We start from the raw sequence: 19,941 nt of genomic DNA, 5'->3' as shown, positions 1-19,941 counted from the left end.
TGGCAGTACATCCTGTGTAGTCACTTAATTTTTCCTAAGAAAAGAGAATTACTAAAAACTATTTAGGAAAAAGAGAAATTTCTTCATGGTTTTAGTTTGAAGTGGCCTCTTTCTGCTAGTCAAAGACAAATCCCAGTATGTTAGGGTACTGGGCTTTCTAGGATCCCTCAAATGACAAAGCTCATTGTTTTACAGATGAAGTTCTTTGTTATGTTTGGTTGTTGAGAAGCTGTGGTGTGTTACAAACCTCTTTGGATGGCTTTTAATGTAGTTCCACTTCACTTCTGAATCCATTTAGGAGCCCTGGGTAGTCAGAGGGCATCTTTGGAAAGTGCTCTGTCTGCTTGGAAAAGGACAGTGGCTTCGTACCCTGAACAGAACCGATGGCACCGAGATGGGTGTTTGACTCACTGAAGCCTGTCTGTGATTCCCAAGAGCTATACTTTAACATGCTGCATTCTCCCTTCTTATGGAACTGCAGGGTTTTGTCATTTTCAACAAGGGGATTGTAGCAGGCCTCCTACTTAGTCTTCAGGGGCTTGCAACCAAATTTCAAAATTACCCTCTTGATAAATAACCCACTCTATTGAAGTTAAATAACATTTGGGGCCTCGAATGAATCATGTGTTATATTTTATAAAAGTATAAACATTTATAATAAACATAAGTGAGGATGACAACTGTGTTTTTACAATCTGTCACATTTAAGTAATTACTTTAAATTATTTGACTTTATTCACAGTTAATGCTTTGAATTCTTAGATTCCTTTTTAAAATAGCTGTTTTATTAGATAAGGAAGTATTGATTTTCATTAGGTTTCCTAGTTTGTATCACTTAAATCCTCTCACCCTCGCCAGTGTCATTATTTACTTAGTCACCTAGACTTCTGCACGGCCCTGTTGTCTTCATCTCTTTAGATATTGTCACGTGCCATTTTGTGTCTATGCAGACATGGTCTTACAAGCTGGCTTTGTGTTGATGCTGATTTTGACTTTGATTTCAGAGGCCCAGTCCAATCGAGCTTTATTCCCCTCCTTTTGTATTGGCACCGGTCAAAGACAAACAGACGGAACTGGGAGAGACGTTTGGAGAAGCCAGCCAGAAGTATAACGTGCTCTTCGTTGGCTACTGCTTGTCCCATGATCAACGCTGGCTGTTAGCCTCTTGCACTGACCTCCAGGGCGAATTATTGGAAACTTGCATTGTAAATATTGATTTACCAAACAGGTAGGAGCCTTAGCTTTTCTAGTACACGTGGATCAGTGTCCTGTCTTTTATTTTTGCCTCGTGCATGAACCTTTCTGTTCTCTTTTCCAAATGCAGTTGGCACAGTGTGTTTGGTCTGTTTGGTTTTTGGGGAAGAGGCTTGGTGGTAGGGGATATAATAAGCCCAGAGAAAATTTGCTTCATTCTTTATTTTCCCCACTTTTCTTCCTCTCCAGATCTCGGAGGAGTAAAGTGTCTCCACGCAAAATTGGGCTCCAGAAGTTATGGGAATGGTGCATTGGAATTGTTCAGATGACATCAGTGCCCTGGAGAGTAGTGATTGGGCGCCTTGGGAGACTTGGCCATGGGGAGTTAAAAGGTAAAGAGATCTCAAAGACAATGGAGATAAAGCCAGGGAGAAGAGGAGGATAGAAGGGAGTCTGGGAACATCACAGAAAAGTAGGAAATCATTGGCAGTTTCCAGTCATGTCAGATTTCTCCATCTGGGTCTTTGTATATACAGTAGCAAGCTACTTGTCTGGTTCCTTATTAGGATTTGGAAGTCTTTTAAACAAAGGTTAGAAAGACAGTGTGAATAGAGAAGACAAGAAATGTGTTCAAATCATACCTCTAGCAGAGACTGGCTATGGGATTCTGGACAAGTCCCATAGCCTCCCTTAAAACTCAGGCAGCTCTGGAAATGAAGTTTCAAGCTGATAGCTGCTTTAGTAGAGGATGTTTCCTCAATGGGAGTTCTCCATCCCAGTGAAAGCATAGCTCCAACTTCCACCCTACCCCCAAAATTTTCAATATGCTTGATAACATTCATTTACTTTTTCAATAGCATTTTTCCCCTAAAAGAACTCAAGAGACCATATACAAAGCTTTAAGTTATGCTTACTCTAATCTAGCCTTGGAAACCTGTAGAAAGTATCACCAATTGTTGAAGTTTTCCACCCAGTATTTCTAATGCTTAGGAATGCCACTTTGATGTTGAGACTATTTATTGGTAACCTGAAGAGATGCATTAATAATGTTGGGGGAATCATCATTTCAATTCTTTCTTTCTCAAATCCTAATTTCTTTGAAATTCAGTTTTCTTTCTTTTTTTAAATACAAGATTCATTGTATTTATTGATTATTGATTCTAAGAACATATTTGCCTTGATAAAGCAAAACAGAACCTTAAATATAACAAGATTCTAATGTGATAAGGTTATAATAATAATAAACTAGCAATGTGGCTTGCCTTGCATAGTTTAAAACTCATTAATAGTGAAATCCAAATTTTAATTTTGTTTAATTGGTCAAATATTTATTAAACACTCACTTGTTCCAGACACAGAGTTAAACAGTAGGGCATCAAAGAAAGGCAAACTAGAGTCAGCTGTCAGGGAGTTCATTGCAATGAAGGAGACTACAGATCCACAATCAGGTGCATCTGAGATACCTGAAGAATTGGAAAGCAGCTCAGAGAGCCGATGCTAGAGGTGAAAAAAGACTGGCAAAGTCTTCTTGTAGTAGACATTACTTCTGGAGACTTGAAGGAAGTCAGTGAGACTTAGATCACAAATGTCCATTGGGACATTATAGAAGGAGACACATTCTCTAGTTTCTTGGAGAAAGTGCTACACAAAGTCCTAATAGAAACAGGCTTCTCTGCCAATGGAGAGATCTGACAAATGCAACTCTTAGCAGATGATATTACGTAGATCACATACATTCCAGTGCATTTATAGGTCATCTCAACCCGAGCCATGGTCCCTAAATAAGGAAGACACAGAAAAATAAACTGATGAAGAATTATTAAATGACCGCACCCATAGTCACATGAAAGTCACTGATCATTAGTTCTTATTAAGCAGAAAGCATTTTCAGTACAGACAGTGTATCTCTCTTTCCAAAATGAGCCTGGGTTAACTCTCGAGGGTCACGTTAGATTTTCAAGAAAATGAAGTTTTCGTTGGCTAGTGCAGCCGAGAGTTGGGCAGCAGTGTTGTAGTGCCAGTAGAGGGCTGGCTTTCTTGTTCTCTCACACTTCCTTGTTGTGTAACTGGGGAGAAAGCACTTCACTTTTTGGTGCCAGAGGCATTTCTCTGAGACTTTAAATTCCAGATGAATTTCCACACTTACTTGGTAAGGAGAGCTTCCACAGCAATATTTTTTTTTTTCCTATGAAGTTAAAGTTCACAGCAACAACAAAATGCAAACATTCAGCTACTATACTATTACTTAGGGGCTATTTCCTAGAGGCTCTGATCATGTGCTAACTTATTAGCAAAGCTGCTCTTATCTTTGGGGAGGAGTAAGCATTGAGATATGAAGAGCAGCAGAGAGAACTGATAGAGTCAGCTAGGAGAGGGCAGAGTCAGGTGAATATTCCTTTGGAAAGTTAATGAGGACAGCATTTTGTTTTGTTTGGGTGGTTCCCTCTGTCCCAGCCCTCTTCTCTAAGAAGAGCGTGGGAATAGGGGCATCTCTCAGAGATGGTCATTCATCCAGAGTGACAGGTGCCAAATCAAAATGTCAACTCCCTCGTCACAGCGGCTCCTTCCCTTGGTGTGGTGGTCACAGGACCGAGACCTCAGTGTTAGGAGGAGATCTGTGTGGCTTTTTTGTAGTACTCCGGGTTCATACTGATCAGAGTGCTTGTGATGAAGTGTACTTACCTTGACTGCCTTTTTTCACCTCTTCCTTATTTGGTTTGAAATCTGTAGTTCACATCTGTTTGCTTTTCTGTGGTTTTTAACATGGACTCTTCATGTTATGCTCAGAGATTTTATTTGAAGTATTCCAACTTCAAGTATGTTTAGGAGATGAAAATAGTTTTCTTTTCACCTGCTCTTTAGAAAGAGAAGTAGCTTTTTTGAAAGAATATTTGAATTTTAAGAAGACTTTTGAGAGAATAACATTCATGCATTTCTGGGTGAATTTTGTCAGCTTTGGGTATATTAGGAAGGTTAAAAAGGCCAAAGGTTGAATACTTGAAATCCCTCAGAGTTTAGTTATCCCACAGAAATGCTCTTCCTTGAGGGTCATGATGCTTTTGTGCATTAACATTGAGCAAACAGAAACGTATGAGAAAAAATTGTGCATTTTAGTTTATCAGAGCAATTAATAGGACATGATTCACATGATCAAGTGAATATTGATGACCATCTTCCTTGCTCCCTCTTCTCTCCCCCTAACCTAAAGTAAAATATTTATCTTTCATTCTCTGGCACTTATTGCCTTTCTTCTCTTTCTTTCTTTCTTTTTTTTTTTTAAACAAAGCAAATAAATAGATTTTATAATCTATAAGTAGATAATCTAAAAGAGACTTCAGCCAAGTGCTAGACTTGAAAGGTATACATAGGAATGAGGGAGGAGGAGAACCATTCCTCTTCTAGAAGAGTAAAAAAAAGAAGTTAAGGTGGGATAACATAATATTGTCACCAAAAAGCATTTTTAAGTGGTCTGTACTTTACAAAATAAATGCAAAGAATTATCCCATTGGAACTTTTAAACATAAGATTTCCCCTAAAGTGAATTTAGTCTATATGATAATAATAATAATAATAATAAATAACAATAAATAATTTTTTTAGTTCTAAAAGAGTTTCTATGGAGTCTTTTTGGGTCTGCTGATGTCACAAATGTGACATCACACAGGTGACAGGAACTTGGTGTGGGATGAAGAATATAGATCACAAGATTTTGACCTTGAAGGGCCTTTGAAGATGATCTTTCCCAGTCCTCTCTATTTCCCTGCTGAGGAACCTGAAATGTCCAGAGAGGGGAATCCTCTCTGGATTGGTCGTAAGGAACGACACTGATATTCAGGGCCAGGTCTTCTAATTTCCTTGAAGGAAAGGAAAGAAATAAAAACCATTAACAACAGCACCTATAAAGTGCCAAACATTTTGCTAAATGCTGTCCTGAAATGGTGTGCCTTCTGGTGCTCGGCCATGTAGAGGAGGAAGGGATGACCCTTTCTGTATAAAATGGCATCATTTACATAGATCCAAAGAGAGGACAGAACTGTTTGTAATAACTGTGTGAGACCAGACTGAAGGTTGCCTTCTGTTTCAGACTGGAGCATCCTCCTCGGCGAATGTTCCCTGCAGACAATCAGCAAACAGTTGAAGGAGGCTTGCCGCATGTGTGGACTCTCAGCCGCAGACTCACCTTCCATCCTCAGCGCCTGCCTGGTGGCCATGGAGCCCCAGGGGGCCTTTGTTGTGATGCCAGGTAAAGTTTTGCTTGGAGCACATGGCAGAATCTGCCATTCCTGTGGTGCAGATGGAGAGAGAGGAGACAGAACCGCGTTCAGTTTGTTGGATTACACTGATTAAGGGGTAGGACCCAAAGAATGTGCGCTAGTCATTCAGCTAGTGCTTGTGCCTGCTCTTGGCCGGATGCCGTGGTCAGTTCTGGGGACAGAAAGAAAGGCAAAGACAAACTGTTCCTCTCAGGAGCTCACAGTCTAATGGAGGAGGCAAAATGCCCTGTGGACAAACAAGTTGTTAGCAGGACCAGTGGGAAAGAGCTCAGAGTGGAGGAGCCGAGATGGAGCTTACCTGGGGCTTGAGGGAAGTCATGAAAGCTAGGAGGGGGAGGGGCTGGAAGGGACTTGTGGGTAGGGAAAACAAGCAGAGCAAAGGCTCAGCATGGGGAGGCCAAGAGGCCACAGGATGCATGTAAAAAGATTGGGAAGGAGGGAAGCAAAGACTCATTAAGAAGGACTTTAAAAGCCAAGCAGGATTTTATATTTAATTTTAGAGTTTACTGAGAAGGGGGGCAATTTGCTCTTTAAGAAGATAATTGTGAAAGCCAAGTAGAGCCAGTGCCTTAAGCAGGCCGGCCCAGCACAAGATCAGGGGCAGGGAAGAAGGGAGAGATGTTGCCAAGGTGAGATCGGCAAGCCATGGCAACTGCTTGTTTGTGAAGGCAAAGGATGGCTTCTGGGTTGTGAGCCTGAGTGTCCAGGAGGAAGTTGTTGCCCTCAGCAGTAAGAAGCTAGTTTGGAAGAGGTCTAGAAGGAAAAATGAATGGTGTTTACTAGACACCTAACTTGATTCATTTCAAATGTAGTTGGAGAGGAGAAACTAATAGTCAAATACCTGAGAGATTTGGATTTGGCAAGTAGATCTGAAAGTCATCTGCATAGAAAGGATAATCAAGTCCATGGGCCTGGTGAAGTCATGAAATGGAATAGTCTGGGAGGAGAACAAAAGAAGGCTCATGGCAGAGCTCTGTGATCTGCCCACAGGTAGTAAGTGAAGATCCAATAAAGGAGGCAGGGAGGTCCTACAGATACAGGAGAGAATCCACTGAGAAAAGGAGGTGATAGATAGTGTCAGAACCTACAAGGAGGCAAAAAAGAATGTGGAATCACCTAATTCCTCCTGCTGTGAAGTATCATGCTCAGAATTGTAATTAACTCCATTCTCATCTGATTCGTCCTCCTTTTCACCTAGTAAAGTTGGCACTTCTTCCTCCTGTACTTTCCTTTTCATCATTCTATCACTTAAATAACTTCTTATAGCCAATTGTATTACATTATATGTATTAATTATTGAGTTAGGCCCATTTTTATCATAGAATTGACAAAGATCCTCTCCAACCAATTTCCATTCATTTAGATCTAATTCCTTTTCAAGAGAGAAACAAGGACATATGTCCTTTACAGTTTGTAAAAATTCAGTGATTTGCTGTAAACTTATAATTAAACCTTGGCTTTCCATAATTTTGACAACGCTCTCTAAACATTTTCCTTGAATAGAAACAGGCTGTTTTCTAAATATCTGTCCCATCTTAGCTGAAATTCTACTTTAACTCTTTTAACAAAATTTCTTTGTTGCACTCACCCTAATTTCTGGGTTGAAGAGTCTTTTCCACTGGATCAGGATCAGAGGCTTTACCATTTCAAAATGATGAGGTTGGAAGCCAGATGGGAGACAGGGGAGAGTGACATAAGAGAGGTGGGGCAGCGATTACACATGGCCCTCGGAAGGAGGGAAGGAGAGATGTAGGATGGGTAGATCAAGAGGGTTTTATTGAAGGTGAGCAAGACCTAAGTATATTTGTAGGCAGTAGGAAATCAGTAATTAGACAGGTAGAGATGGCAGACAAAAGAGAGGGTAAGAATGATAGAAGGGACAATCTGCTGGAGGGGACAGGATGGGCTAGGACCACCTGTAAATGTAGAGCCATTTGCCTTGATGAGAAGGGCCATTATTTTCATGTGTGTTGATTCTGGCCACTTTGAAAAGCAAAGGTTTACAGTGAAGGGCTGCAGGATTTTGTGCTTGGCTTTAAACTGTCAGTGACATTGATAAAGCCATAGATGGCATGCTTATGAATATGCAGAGCTCAGCAGGATGGCCATCAAAGGATGACATTCTAGATACAAAAAAAGCTGGCATTTGGGTTGAATCTGATAAGGTAAAATTTAATAGAGATAATTTATTACAAGGCCTATAAATTATAAATTACATTAATTATAAAAGTATATAAAAGTCTGCAAATTATAAAGTCTTAGTCTTAGGTTCAAAAAGTCACCAAAAAGTCAGAGATACGATGGGGGAGGTGTGGCTAGACAACTATTCTAATAAGAAGGGACAATTGCACTTTACTCCTTCTGGCTTAACCCATCTGGTTGGGTGAAGTTTGGGGCATTGCATGTTAGGAAGGACTGTAGTAAAAGATGAAGAACCGGAGGAAGACAGCCAGGGTATGGAGCCTCGAGACCCTGCCATGTAGAAACTGCTTGTGAGACACTCAGCCTCCAGCAGCAGAGACCAGGGAAACCAGGTTCCATTGGTTTAATTGTGAGAGGACCACGACCTGGAGCAAGGACAAGACTTAGCCCGTTCTGCTTCACTCTAGATGAGAAGGAGCGGCAAAGGGCCCTGAAAGGGCAGAGTGGGCTCAAGAGGAGGAGGCAACGTAACAAGTGGAGCTCCCCACTTTGGGGCTGCTTTGCAGGATTGTGGAGTTCTCAAGTGAAGGCTGCACAATCCTTGTGTGTGTGTGTGTGTGTGCGTGTGTGTGTGTGTGTGTGTGTGTGCGTGCGTGTAGGGGTTCTTGTTTAGCTAAGAGGCCAGACAAGATAGGAACCTCTCAAACTTGGAGATTCTGTGTCATTAATCTGCTCATTGTATCTAGTCACTGAATGCTGACTCGGCCTCTGTTGCATCATGCTTGAATAAACTGACTTCATCTGACCCTTCAGATCTGGGATTGTTAGATTTCCCTTCCTGTGCCCAGGATAGAGCAGCCCCAGGTACCTCCGGGCACGAAGATGAGCAATGGAATTGTTCTTTGTCTTCCAGACGCTGTCACCATGGGCTCTGTGTTTGGGCGCAGCACTGCACTGAACCTCCAGTCATCTCAACTCAACACACCTCAAGATGCTACTTGTACACACATCCTGGTGTTCCCAACATCTTCGACCATCCAGGTGGCTCCAGCCAACTACCCAAATGAAGATGGCTTCAGCCCCAACAATGGTGAGTTCTGTGGCTGCTCCCACCTGGCCTCGGTCCGACCTTCGGCATCCAAGCAGGCAATTTGGGGGAGCCTAGAACCGGCCCCGCTCAGGATGGGGGAGTGTCTGATCGAAGGAGAGCCTGTTTCCCACTGGAAGTTAACTCAATGAAACAAGCTGGTTTTCCCCCTTCCATGTCCAGTCCCCCACACACACATACCCCCTCTTCCTCCCCATACACCGACTCCATCTTCCCCCCATCCCTCCCCGCTGTGCCGTCCCTTGGAAACCTGTCTGTGGACCATGGAATGATTCATATGGAGCCACTGGAGCTGGCTATAAAGTATAGAGGAGTTGAGAGTGTGAGTAGTTAGGAGATCCCTTCTCATTTCAGGGCCACAAGCACAACGTGGGAACTCGCTGCTGTGTGTCAGTGCTGGGCTGGGCTCTGGGGAGTGGGAAGACAACAATCAAAGCAGTCCCTGCCCACCAGGAGCTTCCATTGTGATGGGGCTGGGGGAAAGGAGTGTCTGCACTCTGTATTTAAGCAAAATGCATCCAGCGCAAATACAGAGCGAGCTCCATGTCGTTGGGGACGGGTAAAAGCCTCCTTGAAGAACTGGGCTCTGAGTGGGAGCCAGGGATGCTAAAGGGAAAGTGAGGAGGGAAAAGAGAGAGTGGGGATGGGGAAAGAAACTTCACAGTTGGCCATTGGGGCACACTTGAGTGAGCAGGTGACATATAGGGAGCAGGTCTGGTCTGGGGATGAGCAAGGGGCTCCCAGGAGGAGGCTCATAGCGAACAGCTCACTTGGAGTTCTTTATGGGACCATGGGCCTTCCTCCTACACCTTCCTACTCCCTGGCTCCTGTGTCCTCCTATCTACAGTCGCAGCTAAATGAAGCACTCTGGTGTTCCCTTCAAGGGTCTTGGTCAACTAATGAACAATAAGCAATTCTTCATTTAATGTCTCTTGAGCTTTGATTTGATTGTTATGTGTTTGGAAGGAGCTTTTAAAAAATTATTTTAAAAGTAGAAAATGGTGGTTGAAAAACCCTAGACCAAGTCTTTAGACAGTCCCCATGAGTCTGTGTCTTTGGAAATCATAGCTTCTAAATCATCCCCTTTTGCTTTGATCTGATCTGGCATCTCGGCAAGGCTCACAGAAGAGACGCCACCCCCTGTGGCGCACCCCGTGCAAGCGTCCCGGCTCTGGAGTCCCCTCCGAAAGCAGACTCTACCGATGCTAGGCCTCCCTGAACTTGGCTCTTGGGGCTACATGCGCTAATTAGAAGCATGTCTATAGAAGGGTATTTCCTAAAATGGTGCGAAACGTACGCTTGCTCATCCTCTTCTATGTTTACCAGTTACTGCTCCCCCCTCTCAGTTACTTGTGCCTCCAGAGGCACAGCCAGATGGGACGCAATTGTTCCAGGAAGACAGAGTGAGGACAAGAGAGTTGTAAGGGGAGCCACCCCTCCCCTCCATTCCCAGCTTCCCTCCCAAACCTACTAGGCTTGGGCTTTCTGCTTTGTGGATCATTAAATAATGCTTCTTCTTTGGGGGTTTTTCCTAGTTAGGGCTATCTAGAAACTCACTTCTGCTATGTATTGATAACTCTAATCTGATTTAGCTCTTACCGAGCCAAAATTCACCTGTTCTTCAGGAACTAAGATTGGATTAGAGGCAAGTCCCGGAAAAGTGCTTTGGTTTAATGGGCTCAGTCCAGAACTCGGGGACAAGAGCAGTAGACTCGCCTCCTGGCCACTCCCTCAAGGACCTCCGTCTTATGACCTGGCCCCTTAACCCCTCAGGTTCTTTTCTGTGCACCTTGCTTTCTAGGGCACATAAAGTTGAATCAACTTGTCCTTGAACTTGGCCCTCCCCCTATTTTACTAGAAATCATTCTGTCAGGAAATATTTATTAAGCGATCACTCTGTGCCAAGCCCCGTGCCAAGGTCTGGGCATGCAGAAAGGAGCCGGAGACAGTCCCTGCCCTCGAGGAGCCCCAGTCAGACGGGGAAACAACACTCAGACAGATGGGCACAGAGGCAGCCCTGACCAGGGGGCCGGCACTGTGGGCAGCAAGGGTTCAGGAGGGCTTCCTGGAGGAGATAAAGGACTCCCCTGTTTGTAAAATGAAATGGTCGGTCTGGGCAGCCTCTGAGTCTGTGACCCTACAGTGTCTGGCTGCTGTGGCAGAAGGTCCTGTCGCCGCCACATCGTACCTGGCCCCTGGCAGGTGCCCCGTCACTGCAGGCTCCCCCCCAACCCCCCGCACACAAGTACATCAAACTCCCCCGTCTCTGCCTTTGCACTGATTGTCCCCTGGGTTGTGAATGCTCTTGCACCTCCTACAGGTGCCTTTCCTCCCCTCCCAGAATTGCCTGGCCTTTGCTTTGTGTCCTGGGACTGTGGGCTTTGACATCCTCACCCCTGATAGACCGGATGCTCCCTGAGGACAGGACTGTTTTGGTTTTGAATCCCCAGGGCCTAGCACGGGGCTTGGCGCATGGTGGGTTCATACGTGTGAGATTGGTGGATGATTGGTAGGAGTTTGTTTTTCCCTCATGACTAAAAGGTTCATTAGCAAGGCCCAAGCTTGTGGCCAGAGGTGGAGGAGGGCTTGGAGGCTTTGGCCCACCCTAGGGACAGCACCAGGTTTCCATGCCCAAGTTTGCAGTTTCATTATTGATTTTCCATAGTGTTTTCAATTAGCTTTTGCATACTTGCAGCCTGATCAAATGTAGCCTGTGTAATTGAACTCCAGTTGCTGTGTGCATTTAACTGAGTATTCCATAAATACCAAGTAATGCGGAGGGTTTGCATGTTAATGTGTGTCAGAGCTTTCTTTGGCAGATTGCCGAGAGCAGCCGCTACCTGATTGTCAGGTGGGCCAGTGCCCTCGCGTGCACACCCCTTTGGTATCTATTTCCAGCCTGCAGTTCCGATATGAAAACCACATTTTCTGGCATAGAACGGGTTTAGCTCCCTCCAGGTCTCCTGTGACACGGCGCTCTGGCCTCCGCAGGCTTCCCTTGGGAGACCAGAGCTTGGAATGGCCCGCGTGGCGATCCCCTCCAGAGAGCTGTGGCCATTTAACCTTTCTTCTTTTGTCCTCTTCCAGACGACATGTTTGATCTTCCGTTCCCAGATGATATGGACAATGACATTAGGATTTTAATCACGGGGAACCTGCATTCCTCTCCAAACTCCTCCCCGGTTCCTTCCCCGGGCTCCCCTTCTGGAATGGGAGTGGGCTCGCACTTCCAGCACAGTCGGGTAAGGCGGCTTTGGGCAACTCCGGGTCCTGGGCGGCACCCTCTCCCAGAATCCTCTGCTTTGGGGGCAGGGCCAGGGTCAGGGCCTCGGCGCCAGCTTGAAAAGGGGACGGCAGTTAGAAGCAGGAGGTCCTTGGCAAGTGCTGCAGATTGATGTCAGAAAGTCGTTCTCTCTGCAGGTGCGGGAGTTTTATGCAAATCTTATTGACTTCACAAAAATGAAGCTTTGGGCACATGCTGGTTATGAGTTATTTTTACTTTGAGTGGCTTTCAAGAAGCGAGTTGCAGCAAAACTGCTTATTTAAGATGTAAATTAATTTTGTTAATTCAAGAAAGAATTGTTGATTGTTGCATTCATCCGAAGGAAGTTTGGCAGGGTTCGCTTCTCCCCTCAGAACTTTGAAGGGGCACAAAGGCGGCTGGTGCTCTGCCTTCCCCGTCGTGCTCCTTCCTGTTAGCATCAGGCAGAAATCACCAAAGGCCAGGCTCTGGATCAGGCCAAGGGGGACCCTTGAAAACTCCCAGGTTCCTGTTAACATGAAAGCAGGCCGGGCCGGCAGGTGTGCTTTGCTTCACCTGTAACTGCTGCAGGGAGGCCACCAGAGGCGCCAGTCACGGAATTCCCAGCACACTTGGGTCTGCGGCAGGTTTTGGGGGTCACGGCCACGCCTCCTCATTCTCTCCCTGTGCCTTAAATATTATAAGATCGAAGGAGGTGAGAAACAGGCTTGTGGAGCTTAAGCAGACTGATTAAAATGTTCCTTTGACTTCCCTTCAAGGGCTTTGGTTTTTGGTCAGTTGAAGTCTGGTTTCCAGTGCTAATTTCATTGAAGGACATTTAAAAGCCAGAAAGGGTCGTGCCTTCTTCGCCTGGAGTCCTTCTCCCTGCATGGGCGCTGTAGACTTCATGCAGACTTCGTTCCCTGAACTCAGACCCTCATTGTCCATGAGCTAGTTCAGTACCAGTGGTAGTGATTCCAGCATTTATGTATCTGTGAAAAAGTCAAAAATCATTTTCTGGCTAGATCTCTTTGGGTCCTCATGATAACCCATTTTACAGATGGGGAAACTGAGGCAGGTAGCAGTAACAGGACCTGCCCATTTTGAGTTTGGATTTAAACTCCAGGCAGATGATTCCTTTTTGTTTTGAAGGCCTTGCTCCATGTCCCTAGTTAGAGTTAGGGAATAAAAAATGGGAGACACTAATTTCTATAGTGGAAGAATCTATCCAAGTCTTTAACCAGACGCCAGGAGTTTCACATGAAGCTTCAGATCTTTTCTGGGGACATCTGCTTCAGTAATTCAGTAAACCATTAACAAGGGACATGGTAATTGAGATATAATTTTAGTTTCTCACAAGCCAAAAGGTTATTCCCCTTTGGATCAGAGCATTCTTCTGCATGTCCTTTAATGGACTGCCTCAGTTTACCAAGAAGAGCTCCTATTCTAAATACAGGATGTATTTGGATAGTCTTAGTCTTCTGAAGTTAGCCATCCCCCCCTCTCCCCTCCACCTCTTATATCTTATTGAACTTTCTTTGATGCTTGTTTAAGAGGTTATTGGGGAGGGGAGGGGGAGGAAGAGGAGCCTTTTTAAGTGAAAGAATAAAAGTTTCTTCACTAGCTTGAAATTAGGCAGAATTAATTTAGTGATGTTGGGCTTTACCCCTGAACCAAGTGTTCTACACCTTTCTCTCATTAAGGTGACAGTGAGTTTACTTGATTAGAGTAGGATACGAAGAAGACCTTTTCAATGAGAAGACAATGATGATGATGATGATAATTAGCATTTATATAGTGCTTTAAGATTTGCAGAGCAATTTACCTACAATTTCATTTACCTTTTATCTCACTCCAATCCTGTGAGGTAAGTGCTGTTATCATCCCTATTCTACAGGTGAGGAAACTGAAGCCCTGGGAGGTTAAATGATTTCTCTAGGTCACATTGCTAGAAAGTAGCTGCAGCAGGATTCTAATTCAGGTCATCCTCTTAGACTCGAAGCCCAGCCCTTTCTCCACAGAGTCGTGCCCAGTGTCCAGTCTGTTCTGCCACTGGATGGTTCTGTGTGGAAATTCATGTATTTATATACTCAAAAAAATTAGCTATTTTGTGTCACTGATGATAACAACGGGTTTGAGATGAGTATATGTGGGCATGAACCAGAGATTGTCTCTTATCTCTGCTTTAAGAAAAGGGCTCCCAGGGTCGCCTCTGCTGATAGGAAGGCTTATGAGGGCATTATGTGTAGTGAAGAGCTTCAGGCTGTTTGTGCTCTCTGGTCATGTTAGTGGATAGATACCAGGTCTGGTCTGCTCATAGCTTTTTAGTTTAGTTTATTTTGGGAGGAAGAACATACATGACTTTTTGAATGTCTTAATAGCTTGTAAGAAGTAACCAATGCACAAAGAAATTCCAAAATAGAAGCATTTAGCAGAAATGTGGTGGCAGATTTCACATCAGGCATCAGTAATCTTAGCAAGAAGGGCAGTTGGGGGGAGTAGAGCCCTCCTCCAAGTCTGGACATCACAGGTGCAGACCCTGTCTCTGTAAGACGGGTTGATAGTTGGGCAAAGTGGCGCAGCCCCCCAGAGCTCCAGGCAGTCCTCTGGCTGTTCCGGAGTGGAGAAAGTTATTGCTTCAACAGAGGCAGAACTCCATTCTGGACTAAAATACAGAACCTCTTGGCCATGAAGTGATGCCCTTGGGATTCTGGGTTAGTGGCTTGCTGCTTTCTCTGAGTGGAGCCGTCATTGGGCTTAGCAGTACATCCAGGGAAGTTGGAGACTCATCGTTTGCTCTCCTCTGTCATCTGGTATCCTGCCAGAAAGGGAATTAATGGGCTCGGTACAAGGAGCATGGTGCAAAAAAGGCTTTCAAGACAAACTAACCTCCCCCACTATCTCTGTTTCTATGTTTTGTCTCCCTCAGAGCCAGGGGGAGCGCCTTCTTTCCCGAGAAGCCCCCGAGGAGCTGAAGCAGCAGCCCCTTGCTCTGGGCTATTTTGTGTCAACGGCCAAAGCTGAGAATCTTCCCCAGTGGTTCTGGTCCTCTTGTCCACAAGCTCAGAACCAGTGCCCTCTCTTCCTCAAGGTGGGTCTTGGAATTCAGATGGGCTGGGCTGACCCAGGGGACCTCATGGGCTGCTTTCCCTCTGCTGGCCGGGCTGTCTCTGCTCTCACCTTGGTGGCACTCTGTCTTGGTAGCTCCTACCAGAAGTAAGAATCGCCTTCTGAGTGTCCCCCACAGGTGCTTATCTGACCTTCACTCAGACTTAGCAGGGCAGCTCTGTGCTTAGCACCCACTAGAGATTGGATTGTGACTGTGGGTGGGAACAGAACCGAGTTCTGCCTGGCTGCTGCCCGGCAGACTCTCCCTTCTCACCCCCGCCGGTGCCCCCTCTCCCCACGGGCTCTTGGGCTCACTTGTTTGTACCAAGCCGTTGCATGCTTGGTCTGAGGAGCCGCTGAAGCTCCCCCGGTCACTCTTGTCCCCTCTCCCTTTCTTGGCCCAGGCTTCCCTGCACCACCACATCTCCGTAGCTCAGATGGACGAACTTCTCCCTGCCAGGAACTCCCAGCGTGTGCCACACCCTCTGGACTCCAAAACCACATCTGACGTCCTAAGGTAACATCCTCTGCGCCTGCTGAGTCTGGGGCCCCGGGCTGCGCTTTCTCTGACCGTGGGCCCACAGTCCCTTTGGCTTACTTAGACTCAGGCCGTTTCAGCCCCACTTTAAACTCTGTGATTGCCCTGAGGGTGGAAGTTAGGGGAACTGATGGAACTTTCCTGCCCCTTACCCTAGGCCAGGGGAGCAGTCCTGGGCCCTGGGGGGCCCCTGTTACTCTTAAAGTAAGTTTGAAATTAAATTTACAGTTTAACAAAAGTTTTTAAGGACAAACAGATGTTTGTAGTTTGAAAAGGAGATTGGGCTCATTGTAACTCTGCCTCCAGTGGACACTTCTTCATTGTCATAACAGGTAGATTTCCTTCCGCCAGCTCCTCCAAATCCTTAGGAAAAAAGGAATGATTTCTGGCTCTTGTCTCCAGAAATCAGCTTTTTTCCCCCTCAGGGCGGCCTCCAGGTACATGGCTCTGTACTGGAGAGTTCAGTTAGGACATGGCCTCCCCTTAGTTATTTGGCCTTAAGCCTCTACAAGTGTCCACTGTAAAGTGTGAGCAGAGTCAGGGGGTCAGTCGGCGAGAGCCCCCGCGTGGAGGGTGGCCGGCCGCAGCCCTTCAGCCATGCGCTTCCTCGGCAGGTTCGTTCTGGAGCAGTACAACGCCCTGTCCTGGCTCACGTGCAATCCCGCCACCCAGGATCGCACCTCCTGCCTTCCTGTCCACTTTGTGGTGCTTACTCAGTTGTACAACGCCATCATGAACATACTTTAATTTGAAAGCACTTGTTCCTTGTGGCTCGGACCTCCCTCTTTCCTCGAAACCTCAATCCAAGAAATGAATTCTGCACTGGCCCAGAGTCCTTCCTCCAGACCAGCCTCCAGGAGCCTGCGGGGCGCGGGGCTGTGCAGTTGTGGCAGAGGGTGTGGACGCTTCTCCCGGGGACCGGGGAGGTCCTGGACACACGGACATTCAGCCGGGGTTCACGTTGCGGGTGACCCCATTCCACTGGTCGGTCAACAGGAAGTCTTGTGTTTTGTGTGCGTGTCTTTTTTTTCCCCCCCCGAAGGAGGAAAACATGGAGAATGTGGTGTCCATTTCCCTGGGGGACTGACCCTATTTTAAATCAATGTTTAAAAATAAGGGCGAGTTTGCTCTTTGGGTCGAAGGCCTCTAGGGACTGGTATGGGTGACATCTCAGTGTTTGAACTCTGTAAGGTGGGGCTTTATGAAATAAGGACCAGCTCAATATGTTATTAAAAAAAGAAAAAAAACAAAAAAACAGAGTTTCTGCCGCCTTAATAATAGATATGAGTGCTTTGGTTGATTTCCCCGTCTATGTGGATGGGAATGGTCTGGCACATATTAACTTTGTCTATTTATTTTAAATCATATCGTTGTCTTTGTTTTTGTTTTTAAATTAGCAAGGACCAGGTACTCTAGATGAAACCCAATAGGGAGCCCCATAGGATTATTTGTCTACACACCTGTCTGTTCTCTGACCTAAAAACCAGAAGAGAGGTAAAAACCAATCCAGGGAGATTCAGAGCCAGGCCGCAGGTTTGGCCAAGAAACCAAGGGAGCTCAGGAGGCTCTCCACCCTATTTCTTGTCAAAGTGGCCGGGGTTAAGTACAAAGTAACAAGACAGGCGACTCCAGTTCAGGGCTGTGGTGGGGATCGTGCCCAGGCCCCCGTTTCCCAGAGTGGGGATCGAGGTGCCCTCTCCAAGCAGCAGTGCTCAGAAAGTTATATTGAAAACTAGACCTCCCATGAAAGCGGAAGTGAATCGCGGAGAGCATTTGCTCTCCAGATCATGTACGAATATGGTGGATTATTTCTGGACCATAGGAATATTATTTCAAAGAAATAATAAAACTTGTCATTAAATTAGTACTTGAAATGGAACCACTGTGGTGGAGCTTTATTTAATTACAGTGATTGCCTTTTTGAAATGTTAATAATGGCTGTCATGGAAGCATTTCATGACGCCTTCATTTCAGGCTCTCCAAGTCTTTGGGGGCGTTTGTTGTGGCTGCTGTGGGCATTTGTCACTGAGGGGCAGGGGCACGGAATGTCAGGCAGGGAGATCAAGGAGTCTGTGGAAAGAATCATGCAAATTTTAAAAGTTCTTCCAAAATACTTTCATGTTCTGGTTAACAAAAAAAAAAAAAAAGTGTAATAATTACTATGATTTTTTAAAAGTATTTTTCTTGAAATAATCTAATGTTTAAAAACAAAGTATATTAAAGAAAAAAAAAGTCTGTCGTGTGGTGGGAATGTGAAAGCAGAGAAGTCACCATGTAAATGGATAATTTTGTTCTCTGAACCACCCGTGGGGAGGTGGGGGTGGGGGGAGGGCGGGGCATCTCCGCAATGTATAGGTTAAAAAAAAATCTGATATATCAAACCATTTGTATCTAATGTGTACAGTGTAAAATTGACTTTAAAAATATTGCAGTGCTATTTTTTCTTAATCAGAAAGGAAAATTCTCAAGGCCTTTTGAAGCGCATAAAAATATGAAGATTGTAAACATGTATAAAAATCTAACTTGGTGAGAAGACAAATTGTAAAGTAGACATTTGTAATCTTTTACCACTTTGGGGTTGTTTTTTCCCAGAATTCATCTGAATTTTTTTTTAATGGGCTGTTTTTATGCAGGGGCTTTTTTTCCCTAGAAACCCAGTTCTAAGCAAAAAGGAAAAAAAAAAAAATCCACAAAAAAAAATTATTAAAAAAAAAAAAAGGCAGCAAAGGGTAGTTTTCATCTGGTGTCGTTTTTATTTAAGTTTTTTAAGTTAAGAAAAGCTGGTGACATATTTATACGTTTTTGTGCAAAATAAATGAATGGCAATAGATTTTAAAAAATCTTATTATGTACTTCTGTGTGAAAGTCTGTATAATATTTCCCTTAAATATGCATTATTTTACTTGTGAGTTTTTTACTGAATTAATCTGAAATGTACAAGCCCTGGATTTGCTACAGAGTGAAAAAGTTATTTTATTTTTTTTTTAATTTCTAATTTTGGAGATCATGCAGAAATCAGAACTCTTACTGTGGTTTGAGCTGAGGGGCGAGGGGGGGGGAGGGGATTGTCCCGCATGCCTGTATGTATATTTCAGAACCTTTTTTAAATGTAAAAGCTGTACATTTCTGGGAAGTTCTGAATTTTTGTCTTTTTTTTTTCCTTCAAGCATTTTGCAGTGAGCTTCTTTTATATATAGCAGACAATTTGAAAGAATACAAAAATATGTGAAGTTCATTTAAAAAAAAAAACTACAGTATATCGCTGGTACAATACACTAAAAAGACTTTGATAAAAAGAAACAATAATAAAAGGCCTCCATTTTAAATGTCATTCATATATACCTTGTGGATGAGAGCTATATACTTTTACACACTTTTTTAGATGAATAAATTATTGAATTACTGAACCTTTGAGCGCATTTCTTTTCTTCTCTAACTAAATTACCCAGGGAAGGCTCTGAAAAAAGTCAGGCCTTGGTTCCTGCGCCTTGATATAGGGGTCAACTGTCCTCGTTCAATCGTCCTCAGCCCACTTTGCAGTCTGGGCCTAGAGCTGGAGGGGATCTCCCAACCTTTCGAGTCTGAGGCCTCGTGCCTCAGGGAAGATACTGAATCCCAGGAATATTGGAGAACTGGGTCAGATTCATCCCAGATCCTCTGACGACTCCAGAGCCAGCTTCTCTCCAACGACTTCTACGTGTCACTATTCCGATTCTAAAAGGACTGTGGAGAAGAACGAGTTCTTCTGTTCTAGTGTCAATCCATGTGACCTTAGCTAGTACATTTAACCTATAACAGGGAGATGGGGATTGAAAGAAAAGGATTCTTGAGAGAAGTCTCTTAGAAAGTTCCTTTTAAAAGTCTATAACCTTCATCACTTTCCTTGGTGGGGCGGAGGATGTGGTTTTTTAATATTCTAGAATGAAACCAGACCTTCCTCGTGGAAGTAAGCATTTCCAAGGACTTGTTTTTCCTCAATTTCTCCCTTTTTTCAAAAGTAATAGTATCTTCCCTTCTAATTCTTGAACCATACCAACTTTCTCTACCTTCGGACCTGATTCACTTCCATTGAGATCCTTTGGTTCTCTAGGCTGAGAAAAACCAACTCCAGAATTCCCTCAGAACTAAGATCAAGATTTCCTCTCCTGCCCTCCTAACTATATCCATAAGAAAACAGCCCTGCATCTCTAGATGGGGTAGCCAACATTCAGACAACACACATATTACTCCAGATCTGAACTCAAAACATTCCAGCTTCCTGGCAGCTGAGGGGTCTGCCTCCCCCCCCCCCCATACCCACTTTACCTCCCCTGCTGGTGGTGGGCTTTCGCATGAG

At 44.6% G+C, this 19,941-nt stretch overlaps 1 protein-coding gene across 1 annotated transcript in view; it reads left to right on the top strand.

Annotated features, from left to right (window-relative positions):
• The window catches only part of MED13L (mediator complex subunit 13L), a 332,823-nt gene extending 313,811 nt beyond the window's left edge, over positions 1-19,012 (top strand). Inside the window, exons 23-30 of the mRNA XM_051976088.1 lie at positions 1,005-1,228; positions 1,444-1,586; positions 5,279-5,437; positions 8,524-8,700; positions 11,806-11,960; positions 14,889-15,050; positions 15,472-15,584; positions 16,220-19,012. Of these exons, the coding sequence (XP_051832048.1) occupies positions 1,005-1,228; positions 1,444-1,586; positions 5,279-5,437; positions 8,524-8,700; positions 11,806-11,960; positions 14,889-15,050; positions 15,472-15,584; positions 16,220-16,352 (1,266 nt within the window). The 3' untranslated portion in view covers positions 16,353-19,012. The remainder of the gene's footprint in view (positions 1-1,004; positions 1,229-1,443; positions 1,587-5,278; positions 5,438-8,523; positions 8,701-11,805; positions 11,961-14,888; positions 15,051-15,471; positions 15,585-16,219) is intronic.
• Positions 19,013-19,941: the final 929 nt, after the last annotated feature.

Source organism: Antechinus flavipes, chromosome 1 (genome assembly GCF_016432865.1).
Source record: "Antechinus flavipes isolate AdamAnt ecotype Samford, QLD, Australia chromosome 1, AdamAnt_v2, whole genome shotgun sequence".
NCBI lineage: Eukaryota > Metazoa > Chordata > Mammalia > Dasyuromorphia > Dasyuridae > Antechinus > Antechinus flavipes.
Note: the sequence above shows the minus strand (reverse complement) of the source record. Positions and strands in the feature narration are given on the sequence as shown.